The 22,619-nt window shown below is 37.5% G+C and overlaps 1 protein-coding gene across 2 annotated transcripts in view; it reads left to right on the top strand.

Moving 5' to 3' along the window:
- The window catches only part of ARHGEF28 (Rho guanine nucleotide exchange factor 28), a 263,410-nt gene that overhangs the window by 169,014 nt on the left and 71,777 nt on the right, over positions 1 to 22,619 (top strand). For both annotated transcript variants that reach the window (XM_070412179.1, XM_070412180.1), the window contains 7 exons: positions 291 to 412; positions 4,058 to 4,338; positions 9,537 to 9,744; positions 12,539 to 12,650; positions 16,491 to 16,533; positions 21,072 to 21,195; positions 21,757 to 21,889. In XM_070412179.1, the coding sequence (XP_070268280.1) occupies positions 291 to 412; positions 4,058 to 4,338; positions 9,537 to 9,744; positions 12,539 to 12,650; positions 16,491 to 16,533; positions 21,072 to 21,195; positions 21,757 to 21,889 (1,023 nt within the window). The remainder of the gene's footprint in view (positions 1 to 290; positions 413 to 4,057; positions 4,339 to 9,536; positions 9,745 to 12,538; positions 12,651 to 16,490; positions 16,534 to 21,071; positions 21,196 to 21,756; positions 21,890 to 22,619) is intronic.

The following is a 22,619-nucleotide window of genomic DNA, read 5'->3' on the forward strand; positions in this document are numbered from 1 at the left end:
AAGTCTCATAGATTTTATGAAAATCTCTCATGATTAGAAAACTAGTGCTTGAAATGGGCACATACTTATCTAGAACGATTCATTCTTTAGGACGGTTTTAGATACTGAGAAGGTTTGGATGTAGAAAACAAAATACTTGCAGGTAGTTCTGTATAAGTGGAGATAGCAAAGTGCCATCTTTAAAAAATATAATCTTGATTGTTTTTTCTTATAGTTAAATTAAGAAGGTAAAGGTTGAATGTAAAATAAATTCCTCCACTTTATTTCTCCTGTGTTCACTTCTCCTCTAGATCGCTCCTGTGATGTCCTCAAAAAATCCAAGCAGCCCCCCAAGTTCCACGCTGCCGGTGGGCTTTCTGACATGCTGAACGGTGGTGATGAAGTCTATGCTAACTGTATGGTGATAGATCAGGTAAGGTGTGACTGATGTTCCAAGGTGGATCTGCCCTCTTGCTAAGCCCGAGCAGTGAGAAATAGATTCAGCATTGCTGTGTTCCTCTGGGAGTTTTAGCCTAAGTGCAGCCCTGGTGATGCTATAGTGGAGTCTCATCATGTGAGCATTTAACTGAGGTCCTTCCTTCAGCACAGCACATCTTACCCAAGGCGCACCACGAGGGAGGGGCCTTTGACACTGCCCGAAGAGAGGAGTGTGAGCGCTCTTCTATTGGGGCCAAAATAGGAAATGACAATTGCTAGGCCAGTTTCTCCTCTACAGCTTGTCAGAAAACAAGGTGTGTGTGATTTGCTCTTGCAGTATTTGTATTCAAAGCCAGCAGGAGCTGGGTGAGCAAGAGCTTGACGCCAGCCCCATAGGATGCTGTCATATAAATTACTTGTTTAATCCTTACGACACACCTATTAACATGTAATAAGGTTGTAGAGCTTTAATATTAAAGCAGAATGGTGTCGTGTTACAGTGAAGCTGGAACCCTTCAGAGCTCCCCGCCCATTCCCTGATAGAAATTTGTGAGTTAAATCTCATGAAGGCAAGTGGTTTGTGCATCTACATATGGATTTATCTTTCATTCTTTTCTGAAGCTCAGTCACCCTTGATTTAAAAAATTCAATTTTAAAAATTTATCTTTATTGTTAAAAGTATTATGGATGTCCCCCTTCCCTCCATTGACCCCCCACCCTCCCATCCCGCAATATAGTTATCGATTAGAAGATTTCTGCACCCTCTAATTCAGTGGTTCTCAACCTTCCTAATGCTGCGACCCTTTAATACAGTTCCTCATGTTGTGGTGACCCCCAATTTCATTGTTACAAATTGAACATAATTAAAGCATAGTGATTAATCACAAAAACAATATGTAATTATATATGTGTTTTCCGATGGTCTTAGGCGACCCCTGTAAAAGGGTCATTCGACCCCCAAAGTGGTCGCGACCCACAGGTTGAGAACCGCTGCTCTAATTTATGGTAGATTTAAGAGATTCAAGGGTAATTTTGACAACATAATTTCTGTTTTATCCACTAACTTTAAAGCCTAATTCCCATATAAATGCACCATATATATGCTCCTTGAGCAATATGGTATTTTACTCTTTTTGTTGTCAGTGTGCATATATTATACCTTATTACTTATAGATGTTTTCTGTGATATAAACATTTTTTCCTGCCTACTAGATCTCAATTTCATCTCCTAGTCAAATATCTCTGCTTTTTTCTTTTTGTGTTATAAAACACTATTACCTCAAATGCATTGTATAAATGCATAGGGTGGGATGATATTCAAAATGACTAAGATATGATCATCAGGACATGGACATCAGGCTATGAAAACTGGTATATGTTTTGGTATAAAGCAGCTGAATGTGTTCCTATTTATGAAATCTAGAATGAAGCACAGAGTTTAGAACAAAGTGGGAGTTCTGGGGACATTCTTTGAAGATACAGGCTAACTGGACTTGGTGTGCTCTAGCCACGTTCTGATTTTACTGCTTTTATTCTGTTGCCTTATTTTCTAAGCATTTGCATGAAATGCTTCTTGAGTTCTTAATTTTTTTGGTTGTTCTAAGCCTCAGTGAACACTGTAACATTTTCACTTACCTCAAGTAACTAAAATTGTACGACTCGCTATTAGGAGGAGAGAACCGTGTCTTTATTTGTTCTAACATACATTAAAAATACACTGAACATGGAGTTATGATGTGATTGTTTGATTGTTTTGAGTGAGAGAAGTATTGCTCTAGTAATGTGAAGCATACACTTGAAGAGAACTCAAGCAGGCTAATTGGTAAACTGAAACATAGCAGAGGATCGCCAAATGCATGCAGTGAAAACAGAAATGAAACTAAAAACCTGGATACAAATCACAAAGTACTCTATGTCAGTGTGGCATAGTTAACATATCATTTATCTCACTGTCCCTATGTCCATTTGAATAACAAGAACAGAGAGTCCAAATTCTGCATTTTTGAAACAATTTCTAGCAATATCTAGAAAAAAAATCTTAATCTATTTCCTTCATCCCCTCAACATGGCACAGAAACCTAAAAAGATTGTTAGCTTGTTTGCAATGCTGTTTCCTGTAAATTCTCAAGGTTACCAACCTATCTGATGAGGCAATTCACATGATAAAGCTACTTTGAAACTTACTCTGTCATATAGACTACTTTGAAAACAACAGCATTGTATTTGGACATCATTTCAAGCCTGCTTAATTCAGTACAAAGAATCCCTGTATCCTCTTTATCAAAACTCCTCAAATGTTAATATTTTACTTTATTATCCTCTGAGTATGTGCTGTGTGTATGCAAATGCTTAAGACATATAAATATTTTTTAACTAGTTGAGAGCAAATTGAAAATATGGTATCCCTCAATCTTTTGTGGTGCATTTTCTTAAAAACGTGGGCATTCTCTTATATACACACGTGTAGTTATCAAAACCAGGGAACCATCACCTCTACAGTACTATTAGCAGTGTACCAATCTTATTCAATGTTAGCCAGTTGTCTCAAAGTCCTCTGTAGCAAAAGTAAATTCACCTACATGAGTTGTAATGAGTTGTCATCTGTTTTTAGTCTCCTTTAATCTGGGACAATTCCTTAGTCAACTTTTTGACATTGATAATTTTACTGATGATGTTATCTTTGGTCTACCAAATTTATTTTCAATAAAGTCATTATTTTAAAAAAATTAAGTATCTTGTGGGAGACAGTTTGAGTCATTGCAAATATCCTCTTATTCATTTGACTTGCACCCATCAGTTTGAACATTGCGAGATTGTTTTTGCCTTAGTAAATTATCAATTTGATGGTTGATTTAGGACCCTAAATTTCCCCCTTTTCTTCATTTCCCCTTCACCACTCTATATGTAAATAGTGTCATTCTCTTTCTTTTTACTGTTTTCTCCCCCAGAAGTGATGCCTTTTGATGAGTGATGCCTCAGATCGCCTGTGTCTTTAAGCCCCTTTCTTAGACAGGTGCTTTGATCAACTGGGACTCTTTTTCACCTGTAGACTTTCTCTTCCCATGATAATTGTTAGGGGCCACCTCCCTGGTCTCTCTGCCATGCAGATTTTTGCAGACTGTCCTTTCTGCAAAGGTTTATGGTAAGGGTACGACAGGTTGCTTGCTGAGATTCGGTGCTTATTTCACTATTTCCATGTAATTTGAATTTCAGGGCATTTTCTATCTTCTAGCTATGCCAAGTCCATGCATCTTCTGTAGTTTTATTTGTATTTCTGTTTGGTAGTGTTTTATGTGACCACCTCTACCTTGTTTACTCAAATTCCTATAAAAACTGCTTTTTAAGTCAAGCTGCCTGCTCCTTAGTTGTTTTTCTTGAGTATTTAAAGCATTTCCTCTCATTTTGAGTGGTTCATAAAATCGTAAAATGCTCAGTTGGTCATTTTCCTTTTGTGAATTATGGGATAGAAACCAGGTGAACAAAAACATCATGAAAGAATTCTCTGCTTATATGAAACAAAATAAGAACAAGTAAGACAAGATAAGTAAAGTGAAAGGCTTTTAAATTGGGAGAAATTTATTCTTAACTAAGCCTATCTGTCCTGCTTTTGCTTAGGGAATACTTTTCTTTTGTCTACCAGGTTGGTGATTTGGATATTAACTATATAAACCTAGAGGGAGTCACTACACACACCTGCCCTGAGTCCATGGATTCTACTCTGACACCTCAGAGCGGCAAGCATAGCCTTTCTACCGAAACCAGCCCTGGCGGGCACCCACTCCATGAGAACAAGGAAGTGACATCAAATACTGAAGCCCAACAGTCCTTCACATCGCCATCTAGTTCATGTGCTTCCAACTTAAATCTTTCTTTTGGTCTTCATGGATTTGAAAAGGAACAAAGTCATCTAAAGAAAAGAAGGTAAGGTACTCTATTTTAGAGGAAAATATAGAAAATCAAAGAACCTTATAGCGGAAATTGGAAAATTCTATTTTATTTTCTACTGTCCCTACCATTTTTGTCTCTACATAAAAATGTTGCCCCTTTTCGGTTTCTATATTCCTTGATTTGAAACTAAGACAGTTAAGGAAACTGGCAAAAAAAGAAACCCCTAACTTTGGCAATATTTTCATATTTTAATGAAAATGCATATAATGGAAACTGCCATTTATGTTGATAGAAGTGAAAATTGTCTAAAAACTTTGGAAACTAATTTGGATATGCATTTTATGACCCAGCAGTTTTACTTCTGTGTTTTAAGAGACATATGGATGAATACTTATAGAGCAGAAAATAACCCAAATGGGGAATGAGTAGATAAATTACAGTATAGTTAGTTACACAAAGGAGTGCTATATAGTAGGAAAAATGAACTACAGCTACATACATGACATGCATGACAGAAACACAAAGTTCAACAAAAAGTAAGGGACAAAGTACTTTAGTTAGATGTCGTTTTTATAAAATGCAAGCGAACACAAAATCAAACAATTTATTATTATAGGGCCAATACATAGTGCTTAAGCTATTAAAAAACAGACAAACAAGATTACGAAGAGGGAAAAAATCCCCAAATTCAAGATAGTTATTACATCCAGTGGGGAAAGTAGGGAATGAGAATGGAAAGGAATAAAAAGGGTTCAATGGTATGGCCAATGTTCACGTTTTCAGTTGGGTGGGATCATAGGTGTTTTATTTTTATGCTCTGTAACTTAGTTACCTTGCACATATTTTCAAAATATTTATTTGAAATACAAAAGTGTTATTTATGCAAAAGTATTAAAACAACAGTTTTGATATGATATGATAGTACATATTTACATATGTATGTACACATGTATGTTTGCATTTTTGCATCTGTTTCTTGTCCATCCATTCATTGTCTATTTTCTTTAGGAAATAGACCAATTTCTGCTAATTTCATTTTTATTCTGCTGTTCACTTTCCTTAGGTAATAGCTTATTTCTCTTCCCCAGGCCCAAGGCCTCTGATTGTATGCTCATTTTCACACATAAAATCTGAATGTCGAATACACACACATGAGTGTGTATGTAATTATTTACGAATGAGCATCCACATAGGTAGATAAGTGTTCAGCAGAGATTTAACTGGTCAGAAAGAAGAGCGAGGGAGGAGAAGCAGCAATCTCCAGGTGCCAACCCCTGTGCTGTACTTTACACGGATATACGAGCACTTGCGGTTGGAACACTTTATAAACAGGTGTGGGTACCAAGGGTAACGTCTGATACATAAATAATGAAAGGTTTTCTTTAGATTCGTATTTTTTGGAATTATAGTTTAAAAGATGCCGAGTGGTCATGGCTGTAAATTAAGTTGATGGGACATTTTGGGTTCTCCACATGTCTGTTTGCAACAAGAGGCGGTCAGTCAAAGCAAGAGTCTATACCAGGGGTCCTCAGACTTTTTAAACAGGGGGCCAGTTCACTGTCCCTCAGACCGTTGGAGGGCCGGACTATAGTTTAAAAAAAAAAAACTATGAACAAATTTCTATGCACACTGCACATATCTTATTTTGAAGTAAAAAAACAAAACAGGAACAAATACAATATTTGTATTTGCATGTGGCCCGTGGGCCGTAGTTTGAGGACCCCTGGTCTATACAGTTCTGCAAGCACAGATTGAACTGTGTGTTATCAGTGCGTTCTCGTGGGATCCTCGGGATCTGTCCAGCTTGTGATCCAGTCTCTAGAAGTGTATGAGCTCTTTAGGAATAGAGGCAGGAAAGGGTGCACGTGGTCTCTTGTTCTGCTTATGCAAACATTTTCTGATGATGGCCCTGTTCTGGTACGTTTAAACATCTCACTGCTGCAGCTAGAATTTTGCCACCTTAAAATATAAGAAAAAATTATCCAGTTTGAATAAAGGCAATTAGAAACCTCGGTAAAAATGTCACAGCTGATGGGGGTGGTGGGAGAGGGTGGCAGACAAGGAGACGAAGATGTACTGAGAGAAAAACCTTCCAGCGAGTGTTGCGGCCAATGTCTCCTGCACATTCTGTCTCTGGAAAATGTAGGAATGAGAAGAAAGGACTTATGATCCCCAGCAAGCCCCATTTTGACCCTGGGATGGCCATGGGACCCCCCTCACTGGTGTCATGGTGGGAGTGTGTAATACAAATGATAATGAACTTGAAGTGAACTATACCCCTTTTTAAAAATAAGCGAATCATAGGCTGAGAGGCAAGGAGGAGAAATTTGGGGGCACACAATAAAAACTGAGGTTAACACAGGGACAAAGCTGGCTGGGACCCAAGTTTTCTAAAGTTTAAAACAATATTTTGGTGAAAGTAAAATTGTATGCATAATATGTAACCATTATGTCACTTAAAATTAATAGGTATTTTAAGAAGTTACGGGGGGGGAAATAAGCAATGCAACACTTATTTTAACAAACTTTACAGCAAAAAATTAGTTGATAGAAGACAAGTTTTGTTCTGTTCTAAAGTATATCTTTAAAACCATTTTTGTGTCTTGTTTTTCCACAGTAAGAAATGCTTGTCACACCATGAGCCCCCCGCCCCCCATTCACATAAAGTTTAAATGTTTTATAAAATAACATGTGGAATGTATTCTGATATTTTTTACTCTATACTATTTTAAAAGAAAATTCTGGTCACAACCTACTGAATCAATTTCATAGCCCACTAATGGGACTTTGAAAAATGGTATTATAAAATGAGAACCTGGAGGTAATTCTGAAAAATAATGTCTATAATATTGAATATCTTAGATTAATAACTTAACAAAGAAAAACTGTAACCCAATTTAGATGAAGAGGAAACGAACGGTTTTCAAGTGTAGTATGCAAAATAAAATAATACTCCCTAATCCTTCTAAGATTTATTCATAGTGATGGAGAAATGCTGTATATACCTGGAAAGGCTTGTACTAAAATAGGATATTCTTGCAGGCAGCTGACTATTTGAACTAATTTTCATTAGTATAGAGATCACAAGTTGGAAGACAAACACAGAGGCACAAGATATCAGCAAACCTTTGACCTCCCACCCCACCCCCAGATCTCTTTCTACCCTCAGGTGATCATTGAATTAAGGAAACTACACACCACAGCACCATAATTACATCACTATAGCATTCAGAGCACTGACATTTACTGGGAAGTTTTTCTTAACACCAAGCTTTAGTTTTTTATGAGAAATACATATTTTTGTTGTTAATCCTCACCTGAGGGATATGTTTTTCCATTGCTTTTCACAGAATGGAAGGGAGGGAGAGAGAGAAACATTGATGTGAGAGAGATACATTGATTGGTTGCCTCCTGCACATGCCTGATCAAGGGTGGGAGCAAACCACAACCCAGGTACCTGTCCTTGATCCAGAATCAAACCTGAGACCCTTCGATGTATGGGTCACCGCTCTAACCACTGTACAGCACTGGCCAGAGCGATAAATAATTTTATGTACTCCAACATATTTTAGTGCTGAATTAAAAGTGTGAAGTTCACCTCCAATTTATCTTTCCTTCCTCAGTGCCAAGGTGAAGGGCCTCAATGTGTTCTTTAAGGAGAAAATTCCACTTTCGAAACCTCAGTGGTGCCAGGCCTGGCCTTTACTTACTTGCAGGTTTGCCGGTGCCCAGTAGGGCCCATGAAAAAGTTCAAGGACCAGAGACTGATCTTAGTGTTTGGACTAGAAACACATATAGGACCATGTGTCATGTAATTTATTAAGTTGATATTCAGTGGCTATTAAATAGCCTATGTTTTTTTTTAAGAAAAGTAACCCAAATGAGTTATTCAAAGTTTTATTTTCTAGTTATATTTCATAATCAAGATGGTTTCATTATATTGTTCTTAAATTTTATCTTCAGAACTGTAACAACCAAAGAAAAATACATTAAAAAATGCACTGTTTGTTTTTTCTTTTGTTGCTTTTTGTTTTATATACAGACAACAGAATAGTAGTTACCAGGAAGGATAGGGGTCAGGGGAGGACAAAGAGGGTGCAGGGGATCAAATCTATGGTGCCGGGAGGAGATGAGGCTTTGTGTGTGAGCAAACAATGGAGTTTACAGATGTTGTTTTATAAATTGTACACCTGAAATTTATATAATGTTATGAACCAATGTTACCCTGATAAATTTAATTTTAAAAATTCACCGTGCAGTGAACATGCCAGTAAAAGCTGTTGACCTCAGAGTTTGGTTTAAAATGTGAATGTTAAGGAATGAGCCAGGAATGTGGAAGGTCACATTCTTTCCTTTAAATTCCATGGTTATCACAGTTACACGAGGAGAGAAAAGCTTTATAGTTGAGCGGAGTTACTACCTGCTTCTGAGATGGATTTTCATGGGATGATTTTTAAACGTTTCTAAACATGATAATTTAATATGATACATTTGGGACCTCCCTGGGTTCCTGCCTGACCCGGGTCGTGACAGCAACTCTGGGTGAGACCTTTGCACATCTCTCCTTCCCGGTGCCTCCGGCCCCTGAGCTCTCCGGCCCGGGGACACGGAGAGAACGCCACTCAGCATATGCTCACATGCAGATCCCCCAGAGCCGCCCCCCAAACGGCCCAGTGGCTCTGTTTTGTCTGCATTTTTAATATGCGAAGGGTAACTATTGGGGGCTTGCCGTAATCACATTTACAAAACAGAAATTGGATAACACTAACTTGAACCAGCTTTTGTTTCTTAGAGTCCTGACATGGCTTTAGCTAGGCAGAAATGTTCACGTGGGGAAGCAGCGTTTTGTTGAAAATGAGGATATTTGGGGGAAGAAAAACAATAAAAACTACTTAAATATAAATTTTATTAGAAATTGGCCCTAGCCGGGTAGCTCAGTTGGTTGGAGCATTGTCCCCATACGCCAAGGATGTGGATTGGGTCCCTGGTCAGGACAGATATGAGAATCAGCCAAGAATGCATAACTAAGTGGAACAACAAATCAGTGTTTCTCATTCTCTCTCTTTCTCTCAAATCAATAAATAAAAGTAAAAAAAAAAAAAAAGAAGAAGAAGAAATTAAATGCGTAACCATTATACTTTATACCAGTGAAGAATTTGAATTCAGAGAAATAGAAACCAACTCTGTTGGCTTCCTTGGTTTTTAACTTATTTGCTTACCTTGTGCTCCAGTTCCAGCCTCGATGCCCTGGATGCAGACAGTGAGGGGGAAGGGCCCACGGAGCAGGCACACCTGTGCTACACGCCCGTGTCTCAGAGCTCCTCCAGAACCGGGATTCCCAGTGGGGATGAATTAGACTCTTCTGAGACCAACACTGAACCAGATTTTAACATCTCCAGGACTGAGTCACTTTCTCTATCAAGTAACCTTCAGTCAAAGGTATTCTGATTGGTATTAATGTGGCTTATTTTAAGTGGGGAAAATGTGTTGTCTAAATCTATCCATCTCTGAAAGACAAATGATGTTTTATTCACATGTATAAACTTTTTTTTTTTTGGAGGCCTCCTGCACTGGCTGATTGAGCCTGTCTTTTTCATCTTTCCCACTCTAATCTGTGTGGTCCTTACTTACAAGGGACGATTTGTTTTCATCAGTTCAACACTAGTACATATAACCTTTCACATACTTGGAATATTTTACCATTGTACATAATAATTTCTACTATCATCTCTTAAGCAAAGGGAGAAAAACTGGTAGTATTCAGTGGGTTTCTGATCAAACTTGTTTTGCTCACATAAACTTTTGCTTGGCCTGGGGGATGAGGTAAATCATGTTACTAAGGCAGATGATGTTTGTTTAGCATTCCTGCTGCACGAGCGAATCTGGAATCCCATAAACTTTGTCAATTTTTCCATAGGAGACAGATTTTCTCTCATTGGCACTTTCACATGGGATTTCATTTTGTTGTGGTTGTTTTTATTTATTTTTCTCTTTTCTTTTCTTAAATTGAGTTTATTGAGATGGCATTAATTTAATTATACAGGTGTCAGGTATACAATTCTACAACACGTCATCTGTATTGTATACCCTTGCTGTCTTGCAGCGAAAGCCCTTTTGTATTTGGATATGCTTTATTCCTGTTTGATTTGTATTATTATTCATTTTTTTCTTCTTAAATTGAGTTTTCTACTATAAAATAATGTGTGCTATGTCCAAACGGCTCTTTACCATGAACACATGGCTGTTATGATAACACTTTATGTTTATAGTAGAGTGTACAATATACAAACATGTTTTATGTATGCACAACATCTAGTTTTATAACAACTCCCCTTGGACATAAGAGGTTTATTTTAATTGTTGAGCAGATGAGGTTCTGCAGCGCTGAGATGTCTTGTCTTGGTTACCCACGATGGTGAATAGTCAGAACTCAAATCCAGGCCCGAGTCCTCTCCCTCAGCTCTGAAGCCTGTAGAACTGTCAGAATCTTTTGAATCCAAAGATCATGTGATATTTCTGGATAGTCAGAAATGAGTATGCTTGTCGATGGAGATCCTTCTTAGCTTTGCATTTTGGATGGAATTGTGAAACACTCATCATTATTTGGGATGAAAAGTAATTTCATCTTTGTGAAGCAGTTCAGTGTTGTCCACTTTGAGGAAGAATGTGTCCTTTAAAGCAGTGGTCGCCAACCGGCGGTCTGTGAGGTCCGAAAGGTTGGTGACGGCTGCTTTAAAGTATAGCTAGCCTTGCCTCTGAAATTACCTTATGTTACCTTCTACCTGAGGCTTTTGGGTAATTCTCCAAGTCCCATTATTATAAAAAATGACAACCATCTATGACTTTAGTGCAGAGGATGGCGTTGGGCGAGCGCCCTCTGTGGCGAGCTCACTGTTAGGGTTGTAGAAAAGCTTGGACTGGCCTTCCTGACGTTCAACCCCAGAAGGCTCTCCCTAATAAGTCAGCCAGGGGGCCCACAGCTCAAGGCCCCTTGAAGCAGGATCAGACATCTATTTTCAACATTGCCCCAGGCTCTTTATATGGAAGAACTTAGAAAAACCATGCGTTTTCACTTAGGAAGAACAGAAGAGAACTGGGAAGGACAGTTGCTGATGGCTCAGTTTTAGTAGTAAATTGTGCATTACTTTATTCAGCCCTAATTTTAAGTGCTATCTTACAAATGGATGGGTGGGATGGATCCTAAGGCTACTAGGCCTCTCCCTGGTGGATGGGAGTTGGGTTCCATAGATGGCTTTAGTGGTGTTCTGTTGCATATTCATTTAAATTTTCTAGAATATGTAAGAAACCAGGTTTTATTATCTTGCCATCTTGCATTTTCCACACATTAATGTTGTAACAGAAATTGTATGTAATTGGGATAACAAAATGACAGGTCATTTAAAAGGAGTAAAGATACATAAATCAGTGAGATTCAAACATCACCCCAGGAAGTGCTGGATGGAAATCTATTACAAGGTAAGCACAGCCTAGGAAGATTTTTATAGTAACATTATAAACTTAAACAGCTATTTGGAAGTTTTTTAAACCCCTCCAATTATAAGTGGCTATCCCTCTACCTTCTTATCTCTTGTTAAGCATAGAGATAAATATTAATATAGAATTTTGATTGAATGCTATAGTGTAAAAGAAAAATAACTGACAATTCAGGTGAACAAAAGTCAAACTCGTTAAATATACAGAGAAAAGTCCTTTGACTTAATTTTTCACTTTTAACTAACTTGATTGGAATGTCATAATTGCATCCTAAAGTATATATAGGAACTATTCCCCAAAGCTTCAAAAAGACAATAAAAATTTAAAAGTTATGAGAGTCAAACAGAAACAGATTATAAAAACAGATCCAGAGACAGAGAAGCATTGATCAGACTGTCAAACCTCAGAGGGAAGGTAGGGGAGGGTGGGGGCAAGGGGGAGAGATCAACCAAAGGACTTGTATGCATGCATATAAGCCTAACCAATGGACACAAACACCAGGGGGGTGAGGGCATGAGTGGGAGGATGGTGGGGGGAATGGGGCGATAAGGACACATATATAATACCTTAATCAATAAAGAAATATATATATATAATTTAAATTGGAAAAAAAAAGATTACAACAGAAATATTCAGGTTGAAACCTTTACAAAGATGCTGATTTAGTAACACTCATGGTGAACATATACTTTCAAGACTTGTGTAGCATTTTAAAAAACTTTATTATGATCTCTTTTAGGAATCACTACTTTCTGGAGTCCGCTCACGTTCTTATTCCTGCTCATCACCCAAAATTTCTTTAGGAAAATCTCGGTTGGTGCGTGATTTTACCGTGTGCAATGCAAGTGAAGGTGAGCATTATTTACCACGTGTCTTTGGAAGCATTCTATTCCAGGGCAGAGTTTTAGTAAAAGTACATAAAATATACAAGGGCAGCAGGCAAGAGTTTATTTTATTTTATTTTTTTAAATATATTTTATTGATTTTTTACAGAGAGGAAGGGAGAGAGATAGAGAGTTAGAAACATCGATGAGAGAGAAACATCGATCAGCTGCCTCCTGCACATCTCCTACTGGGGATGTGCCCGCAACCCAGGTACATGCCCTTGGCCGGAATCGAACCTTTCAGTCCGCAGGCCGACGCTCTATCCACTGAGCCAAACTGGTTTCGGCAAGAGTTTATTTTTACAATTGATTTTTCTAAGTTTAGCAAAGTATTTTTTTCATTAGATAGCAGAGAAGTTAAAGATCCGATTTTGATGAAATTAAAAATTTGTACACATATCTCTGTTGATTCTTTGAATAAAATGTCCTCAAATTGTGTAAACTATAATTTATTCTAGGTTCATTATTGTGAGGGCTTTAGAGGATTTTATTTAAGTAAAGTATAAAAATTACTCTTCCTCTATATATAAATTGCTGAAATAATCTAACTCCTCAGAGGCAAACCATTACAAAATAGATTTTCTTTCATTATTTAGCAAGGGATTTTAGGGAGATGAAATAAGAGAACATATTTGAAACATGAGTAAATGTATCTCAAGGTTTTGTGTGGCAATGTAAGCATTCAGAAATGTAACTTTTATGCAATGACATTTTAATTTAAATATAGTATACCTATAGAAAAGGGTGTAAATTATAAGCATATAGTTTGATGAACTTTTAAAAGTGAATTCAGATAAAGAAATAGAGTAATTACAGGTAACTCAGAGCTGCCCTGGTAGCACCTCTCAGTGACTGTGCCCATTTTCAACTTGATTTTGAAATGTAATTATTTCATACTTCTGTACATAATATATTATATAAAAATTGCATTTCAAGACATATTTGGAAGTGTTCATGCTACTCTGTAATATATAGCATTATAATAAAATTTTTGTCAGTGTATTAGATAATGCTGTTTTGGGTTATCCTTAAGAATCTTAAAAGATTCAGAAAACAAGAGATGTGCTTAAGTACTCTCAACTTCTCAGTGTAGAATATTTAAAATAGGATTTGTTTTATACCTTTTCTTTCCTTTTAAAATTCTTTATTACATTGCTATTTTGCATTTTATGCTATGTAGAATAGCATTGTAAGCATAATCTTTGTGCTTGGAGCTCCCATCCTAAACACGGCCTTAGGTATGGAAGACATTCAGTAAATATTTGTTGAACAAATATGGTAGTCAAGATACTTCAAATACAAAACAAGTGTTACTAGGTGTGCCCCCTGCATGCCCCCCCCCTCCACTCCACTCCCCCAACCGCTGTCGCCCTTTCTGGGAAGTCTTTTGGAAGAGGAGAAAGCAAGACTACTCATATGTTGTCCATGTTAATTTTTGGAATGGGAAGATAGAGAAAAGAACTAAGAGAAGAAAGGTGTACAATTATTCTTTAGAGGACAGGAAAAGATGGATTGAATTTGCCCTGGATTCTTTTATTTTATTTTAATAACATGAGTATTTCTAAGATCTCCAGCTTTACCTAATTTTAGTTTAGGTTGGGAGTCCTCTTAATGGCAGCTTGATAACTTTCCACTCAGAGTCCTAGGTAGCGAATTCACTTTATACCATAGCTATTTGGAAAACACCTTTAAGTCTTCTATGAAATGTGCAAAATAGCGGCCTTGCCTTTATATCTGAAATATCCCTGATTTTCCAAGTCAGACCCTTTCAAGTTTGAAATTGTTGAGCAGATGACTAAGAGGAAATTTATTGTTTATAAGGGGAAAGAGCCCTCCCTCCTGAATTCTTCAATGAATAAGGAAGGGTATCTCTGCCTAACATACAATCTTTAACTCTTGGCATTTGAATTAGAAAGAATAAAAACTCACATCCTTTGGTTTTTCTGTGAATAAAAGCTCATCTTTAGACAGTATATTTTAAAACAAGGCTATTTGAACGAAGTTTGATATTCTCCAAAAGTTAAGAATTACAAACAGGTAATTTAGATTAAGGCTACACACTAAATGTATAGATTCCAACAGATACTCCTGTATGGTGGCAAATGTTTGGATTGACACCATTTATCTTAGCCACAACTATTGGATTATGAAGAATAAATTAACTCTTAAGGAAGAAGGAGTACTTTTAACTGTGATCAAAGCACAGGTGTGAAAACGTGACCAGTTCAAAGATGTATTCTAATTTTCAGTGTTTAGTTTGCTTAATCAAGGGTAAATTGATATTTGTGGTGTTAGAAATCTTCTTTCAGGGAGTTTTGAGTAGTCCTAAACATTTTCTCTATTTCAATAGACTCTGATTCTCCTTTTGCCCCAGTGAAAACTCCCGTATATGAGCTGTAATACAGTTATATAAAGATAGGATGGCCTTTTTGCCCTTTCTATTTTTATTTGTGATCTCTCTTCCTTGTCACTTCCAAAGGGCTACTATTGTCATGTTTCATCCCCCCCCCTTTTTTTTTGAGCCAAGAGTACAATGGCATCAACTTTATTACTTAATGCTTGTAGACATAAAATCCAACCCTTTACATAATTCCCTTTGGTACATCATAGGTTTAGATAGAAAGGGACATTGTCAATATTGTGATGATAATTATAACCTTACCAAGATGGACAAAGGTGTTCTAAACTTAGGCATCTGAGGAGTGAACTAAATGTAATTTTGAAAATAACTGTGCACTGATGGATGGAATCTTTTTAGACTTTGTCCAGTTGGCTGAGTCTGGTTCTGTTACCTTATTAGCTCGATTATTTTGGATAAGAAGCTTTATTCTCTTGGTACCTCTTGTACCTCAGCCTATTTATAATAAAGATACTGATTTCTACCCAGGAATTAATTTGTGGAACATTTAATAGCGATAAAATAAAGTCTTCAAATTCTTCAAAGAAGATTTTATGTTACCTACAAGATAGAATAAGGTTTGGCATCGATATTTACACATTTTAGGGATATGTATTTATTAGTGTTCCTTCTTACATACCTGGCCCATCTTCTTTGCAATTTAGTTTTGCCTCTTCAAGCTTCTGGATTGTAATGGTAAAGGATTTGTCCCTGCTCTGTAGATGGTGTGCTCCACAGTGGCCGCTCCCTTCATCAGTCTCTCTCACTGTCTAAATCAGTGGCTCTGCTCCATCCCTGTAGTAAGTACTCCAGTTCCTTCCGAAAACCAGATGGCGCTGAGCTGCTTGCATGAGCCTGTCCTTCTACCCCCCAGAAGTCCAATGGGACAGGTGGTCTTCCCTTTCCCATGAGCCACAAGGCGCATCTCTGAACTGGCTGCTGCTAGGATTTTGTAAAGGCATTGCAGATCTATTCAAATGGGCTCTTCCTTAGACTGGCCTTCAAGACTTTCTTTTTAGTTTTGCTTAAAAAAATAGCTAAGGCATCTATTGATTCTGTATGTTGGGAAATTAGTGTTACAAATAAGGGATGAAGCTCTGGTGAGAAATATAAAAAAAAGATAGAACTGGTTTTCTGCACTTCTGAAAACATTTGCTGCCCTTGCTGATGCTAACTTTGTTCATAGAATCGTTAACTGTGGCCATGTTTTGGCCTCTTCCCCATTCCCTCCAAACTAGGAAAGTGGTAAAGATACCCAGAGCAATGACCTACTTATATAAAGTGACGTATTTTCTCATAACTGGCGGTGTACATAATGACAGAATAGGGTGGAGTGTGTGCATTTCAGACTAACACGTGACTGCTAGCTTGTCTGCCTTGGTTTTCATTTTATTTTCTGTGTCTTTTAGAGCAAAGAGCGTACAGTTTACCAGAGCCGCCAGAAGAAAAAAGGTATTTTAACTGTTCCAAATTTCCGGAGGCACTGCTCGGTCCACCTTTGGAAATGTGTGCACATCATTTTGGATACTTGTTTAATGGTTTGTGAAGTTTCTATGCAATGGGCCTGCCTGAATCCTTGGCTTCCTTTGTGATCTGTATAGCTGACTAGCTGCTCCTTTCAGTCCCCAGATGAGCAGGCCTCCAGACTGGGGACAGAGTATTCTATTGGGTCATTGTCAAAGCCAAACACTTATAGCATACAGGACCACGGGGAGCAGTGTGAAGACCACCTGCTTTAGAAAGGCATCGGGCCCTGGTCTGCGAGCTTACTGGGTTAGAGCATCATCCTGAACGCCAAGGTTGCAGGTTCAATCCTCGGTCAGGGCATATACAGAAAGCAACCAATGAATGCATAAATGAGTGGAACAACAAATCTATGTTTCTTTCTCCCTCCTTTCCTCTCTCTCGCTAAAATTATTATTATTATTTTAAAAAGGAAAGAAAATAGAAAGGCATCAGGATTTGGCTAGGTAGGCCCGCCATGACAAGAAGCTTTATTTACTGACAACAGGTCCTGGGCGGTCAGTTACAGAAAGTGCCTAAACATCTGTTACCTGGCTGTAGGGAGTAGTGTGTAGGAGTGCTAAGTTTGAAACAAAGAACACATAATGTTGAAAGTGCTTTAAACATTATCAGTTTTCTAATTGATATGCAGATTTGAAAGCTTTGTGCCTAAGCTTTCAAATCTCCTCCCCCTCCCCCAAGTAACTGTCAATTGGAGTTTGGGAAGTTGACTAGGGAGCAGGCAAGACTGAGTTCTTTTGGCCTCAAGTAACTAACCATGCGTGAGCCCCACTGTGAAATAGCCTGGGCTTATGTCAGAAATGGCAGAAATGTTTGGCATTAAGAGAACATATGAAAAAGAGAAAATGGTTTTAATTTTGGTGATATTAATGCTGAAACTCTGAAACCTTTTACTATATAGATCAAGGTAGACTATTGTGATTTAAGTCTTGGAATAAAAGTATTAATAAGGAAAAGCCTCCTTTTGTTTATTCTTATATTTTGAGACCAAAATAGAAACTTTGAGCTGAGAAAACCAGAGGAAGACTAAGAATGCCCTTTAAGAACAGGAAGCTGAGGAAGATGGCAGTATGGCAATGATGATGATGATGGCAGGAGCAGAATAACTGCCCATTATTGGGTGTGTTTTTTTGTGGTTTGTGCCGTTTGGAGCTGCTTACTTTATTACTCCTTTTGAGCAATTTATTAATTCTGGAATTTTTTCATCATCTTGGTTGTCATTTTGATTAGCAGTCTTCCTTCTGCCATCTTTCTCACAATTGAAGAAGTACTGGACTGATTGTCAAGATTTTTTAAATAAAACATTTATTTTTCGTTAGGAGAGGGAGGGATTTAAGGCTAGAAAAACCAATGTTTTTCCACATTTTCTGTCATTCTGTTTTTATTCTTTCTATTCTTTATTGCCCCCTAATCCACATCCTGAAAGCATCTGACTTTCTCAGTCATATCCCTTAGTGCAGCGATTTTCAACCTTTTCCAACTCCTGGTACACAAACTGATTCCTTAAATACTGTGGCACATGAAAAACATATTTTTTGCCAATCTGGGAAAATTTTGATTCATTCACACTGGATGGATATATTGTTGGCTGTTGTCATTTTTTTTAATTTGGTAGTCCAAGGGAAAAGAGGTCAGTGTCTCTGACTAAATAGTCAAGCATTGCATGTTTTAGAAATTTCGGTGGCACATTGGTTGAAAATCGCTGCCCTGGTGTATCTAGTAGAATAGATATTTTACCTCACCTGTTCTGTTCCTGATATCTTGTTGGATATGCCAGGAAGAGCTTTGGCCATACCTGTGGTTTGCTTTGCTCATGATGTACATATTTACTTGAGGGTCCTCCTACACTGGCATTTTTATGTATATTAATCACTTCATTTCTGAATGCAGCCAGGTAAATGGGGAGCTCACTCCAGACCTTGCAGGCTCATTTCTGCAGAGCTGACACACTACCTATCCTAACTTCTTAAACGCTGTATGGCATGACTCACTTATTTTATTGCCACCATCTGTCTTAAATTTACTGCATCTGTTACTTTCTATTAAGAAAATTTTTTTGAGCAGTTGAGTGTTCAAAGAAGTCACACTGTGTCAACTTTCAATTTGGATAGTGAGAACTTTTTAACATTTAGATGTCCAGTTTTAATTTCAAAAATAGCTTATAGATATAATAAATTAGGATTAAGATGTTCTTTCGATATTTGAAATATCTACTTACCAATTAAAAAGGCAATACCAAGAGACTCTGGAGAATGGAGCTTGTAGAACTTTACTGTGGGTGATTCCACTGGGCTTCAAATTGATAATAGAGCTTAGGCATTCTTGTTCTGGGATGTTGAAAGAGTTTAAATTATTTCCCCCAAGATTCTTATAAATTGAAAGCTATTTAAACTCTGTTGTGAAATCAGTTGAGGATCTTGCCCTTCTCAGTTCTTCACTACAGTACTTACTTGTTACATAGATTATTATTGTTTACATGATCATGTCTGAGGCCTTATCAGCCTTTGAGCTTAAAAGTTAAGTGGTATAGTTTTACGTAATTTTGTAGAAGTATGTAGAATACATGGATACTTTTTAAATCAAAACTGAAACGTTGTTCTTGATATTCTCTTCTGTAGCATGGTGATTTGGAATATAGTTGGGTACATATTTTCTTTTATTTGAGAGAGTTTAGTTGTGTTCCTGCTGGGAAGTAGAAGAGAGGACTTCTTGAGTTCAAAATCCACATTGACCTCACCATCTCACCATTATTTAATTCTGAGATTTAGTCTATTCAGCTTACTACTGTTCTCTTAGGTATTGGGTGGCACCTTTTGTGACTCAAATGTGTTTTTCTCCCAAAGTGAGCCTGTTGAATATTATACCATGAGTTTTGAAAATTAGGATGCTTAAGACATAAAAGGTATGGAATTTTACAGGTTATATTCATCAGTCAGTTATCTAAGAAAGTGGCTGTGAAGTAGAAAGGAAATAATAGGATCTGAGTTCCTTTTTGTTACTCTGAGTAGTTGTAGGATACATTCATTTCTACTCACCCTCTTTCCTTTCTGGCTTTTTCAACTGTTCTCTCTAAGTAGCAAACCCAGTTTCACTTACTGTGCAGGATTTGAAAAGCAGGGCACCATCCTGACTATGCCTTTGGATCTGCATGACCAAGAGGCAGCTCTGAAGCCATTTATTTATTTAAAAATACACACATTCATAAGTTTGAACTCTCCATTATCTAGTATAGAGGTTAAATAACTTAAAGTTTTGTTTAATATGTACCAGGTAAATACATTTTATATTTAAGTGTGAGAAGGGCCCTTAGAAATAATTTAGTTTAAGCCTGTCATTGATCAGATGAGAAAACTCAAGTCCTAGAAAGTTGTCATTGAATTTATTTTCATGAAAGTAATCATGTATATTTTGGTGCATATCAATAATATGATTGCTTTTGAAAGTATTTCCCAGAGTTGAATGTGTTAGCCACTAATCTTCACAAATGAGAAGGTTTTTTGTTGTTGTTGTTTGGCAGGGCGGGGGTGCGGGGGGCGGGGGGAGAAGTGGGGGGGCCGGTAGGAAAGACTTTGGATATGAAATCTTTATTTTGGAAATACTCGATCTACAAAAGTGTTATCTGGTTTGACAAGATATATACTTAGGTTGATATTTAACATATTCTCTCTTTTTCTGTTATATATTAGAAATATAAGACTATCAGAGAAAGTTCCAGGGGAAATATCATTTTTCATAGCTGGGACTTATTTTTTTCATAAAGAATGATTATATGGATTAGAGGTAAATAAATGATGTTCAGTGTGTTCATGGATTGGGTACAATTGCCTCTAGCTTGCCTCTTATTTGGGGGAGTATCCACAGTTTTCTCTCCTTTGTAATCTAGAGAGTTTCAGGTTGCAAATAACCTGACTGAGTAGGAGAGACGGAATCAGGAGGCAGACAGCCTGTTTCTCAGGCTGTATTGACAAAGGAAATATCTGTCTGCTGAGTATTATCTCTATGTTCCAAAAATACAGAAAATACAGTTTTTTATTGTTGGTTTTTTGGCTTCTCTGTGTTGGAGGAAAATTCTGTTAGTATAATAAACAGAGAGATGATTTTCAGAGTAAAATTACAAGTCTGAGTTATCCTTTATTTCTCCAGTATTTTATTATGAAAAAGTGTAAAGTATACAGAAAAATTGAAAGAATTATATACTGAATACCTACCTCTACCACTTATATTCTGTAATTGTTAGTTGTTAGTCTGTGAGCTAGTTGCTTTATCTATCTACCTACCCATCTATAAGATATATTTTTAATAGTTTCTATCTTTATCTTTAGAATAACAATTAAAACTGAACAAATCTATATGTGTAAATATATGTATAAAACATGTACAAATATATATGTGTAAAAGCATATGCTGTATTTTACTCCCTCTTTAAATCCTATAAGCCATGAATGAATACAGATTATTTTTTGTAGAATTCCAGAAGAAGAATGGGATAAATACATCATACCTGCCAAATCGGATTCTGAAAAGTACAAAGTTAGCCGAACTTTCAGCTTCATCATGAATCGGATGACTAGCCCTCGGAATAAATCTAAGGTAGTTAAGGTTTGGTGCCTATCATGCAGAAACATAGATGGCTCAGTTTCTCAGCAATTAGTATAGTTTCCCCTCCCCCTTTAAAATAATTTACCTCAGATTTTACACATACTTGAAAACCTGTATGTTTATATGGAGTATTGCCTAAGTCAGTGGTCGGCACACTCATTAGTCAACAGAGCCAAATATCAACAGTACAACGATTGAAATTTCTTTTGAGAGCCAAATTTTTTAAACTTAAACTATATAGGTAGGTACATTGTTATTAACTTAATTAGGGTACTCCTAAGGCTTAGGAAGAGCCACACTCAAGGGGCCAAAGAGCCTCATGTGGCTCGCAGCCGCAGTTTGCCGACCACTGGCCTACGTCATCAGAAATGCTAAGACAACTACATTCCGGGTAATAATACATGTTGGCACCATTGTACCTGTTGATTGCAGTCCTTATATTCTGATAGAAACATAGGGACTTTGTATGACTTCTCTAAGATGTTGGCTCTCAGCATTTCTCTTTTCTCATTTCCCCCCGTTTTGCTGCTGCTGCTGCTGCTCTATCTGAAGACAAAAAGCAAGGATGCCAAAGACAAAGAGAAGCTGAGTCGACATCAATTTGTCCCTGGAACTTCCTCTGGAGTTCTACAGTGTTTGGTTTGTGATAAAACGCTCCTGGGGAAAGAGTCGTTTCAGTGTTCCAGTAAGTTCTCGGGCTTTGCACGCAGTGTCTTTATGCTTTACTTCCCCAGACAGTAAGATCCCTGAGGCCAGGGTCATTGCTAAGCATATTCACATGGACGTTTGCTTTAGTGCTGCACATACGATTTAACGACTTAACAAGAATGACCCACGATGGTTTGAGTCAGTACTTTTTATCCATAACCTTCCAGAACCCAAACTACATATATTACTGCCAACTTAATGTCTCCACTTGGGTGTCTAGAAACTTCTCAAATGTTACATGTCCAAAACAGAGCTCTGTTCTGCCTCTCCCGTGCCCACCTTCAAGCTGACCCTCTTCGTTAATGGCACCCACAGTGCCCAGAGCCAATGCCTTGTGAATAGCGGCTTAGTAAATATTTGTGGAGTGAAAGAATTATTCAGAGCCAAAGGATTCAGGCCCAGGCAGGTGAAATGCATTTTGTGATATTTGTTGGTGGCCAGAGTTAGGGGGCCTCATTGGGGTGGGATGGGAGCATAAGGGAGAGAGAAGAGCAGGGGAACGTTTCCATGTAAGTTTCTTTTTAAATTCCTAGGAAATGATTCCATTACGAATCAAACTGTATTGATAGTTGTACATCTCAGGAAAAGACCATCCACACACGGCATGAAAGGCAGCTTCCATTTTCTCTGCACTGTTGACAGTATTTGATGACACCAGCTCTACACGGGCTGGAGCTTGGCTTTCCTTGGCAAATCCTTGATTTCTT

This window comes from Myotis yumanensis, unplaced genomic scaffold (assembly GCF_028538775.1).
Source record: "Myotis yumanensis isolate MYYU_CA2020_CCGP unplaced genomic scaffold, mMyoYum1.0.hap1 SCAF_4, whole genome shotgun sequence".
Lineage (NCBI taxonomy): Eukaryota > Metazoa > Chordata > Mammalia > Chiroptera > Vespertilionidae > Myotis > Myotis yumanensis.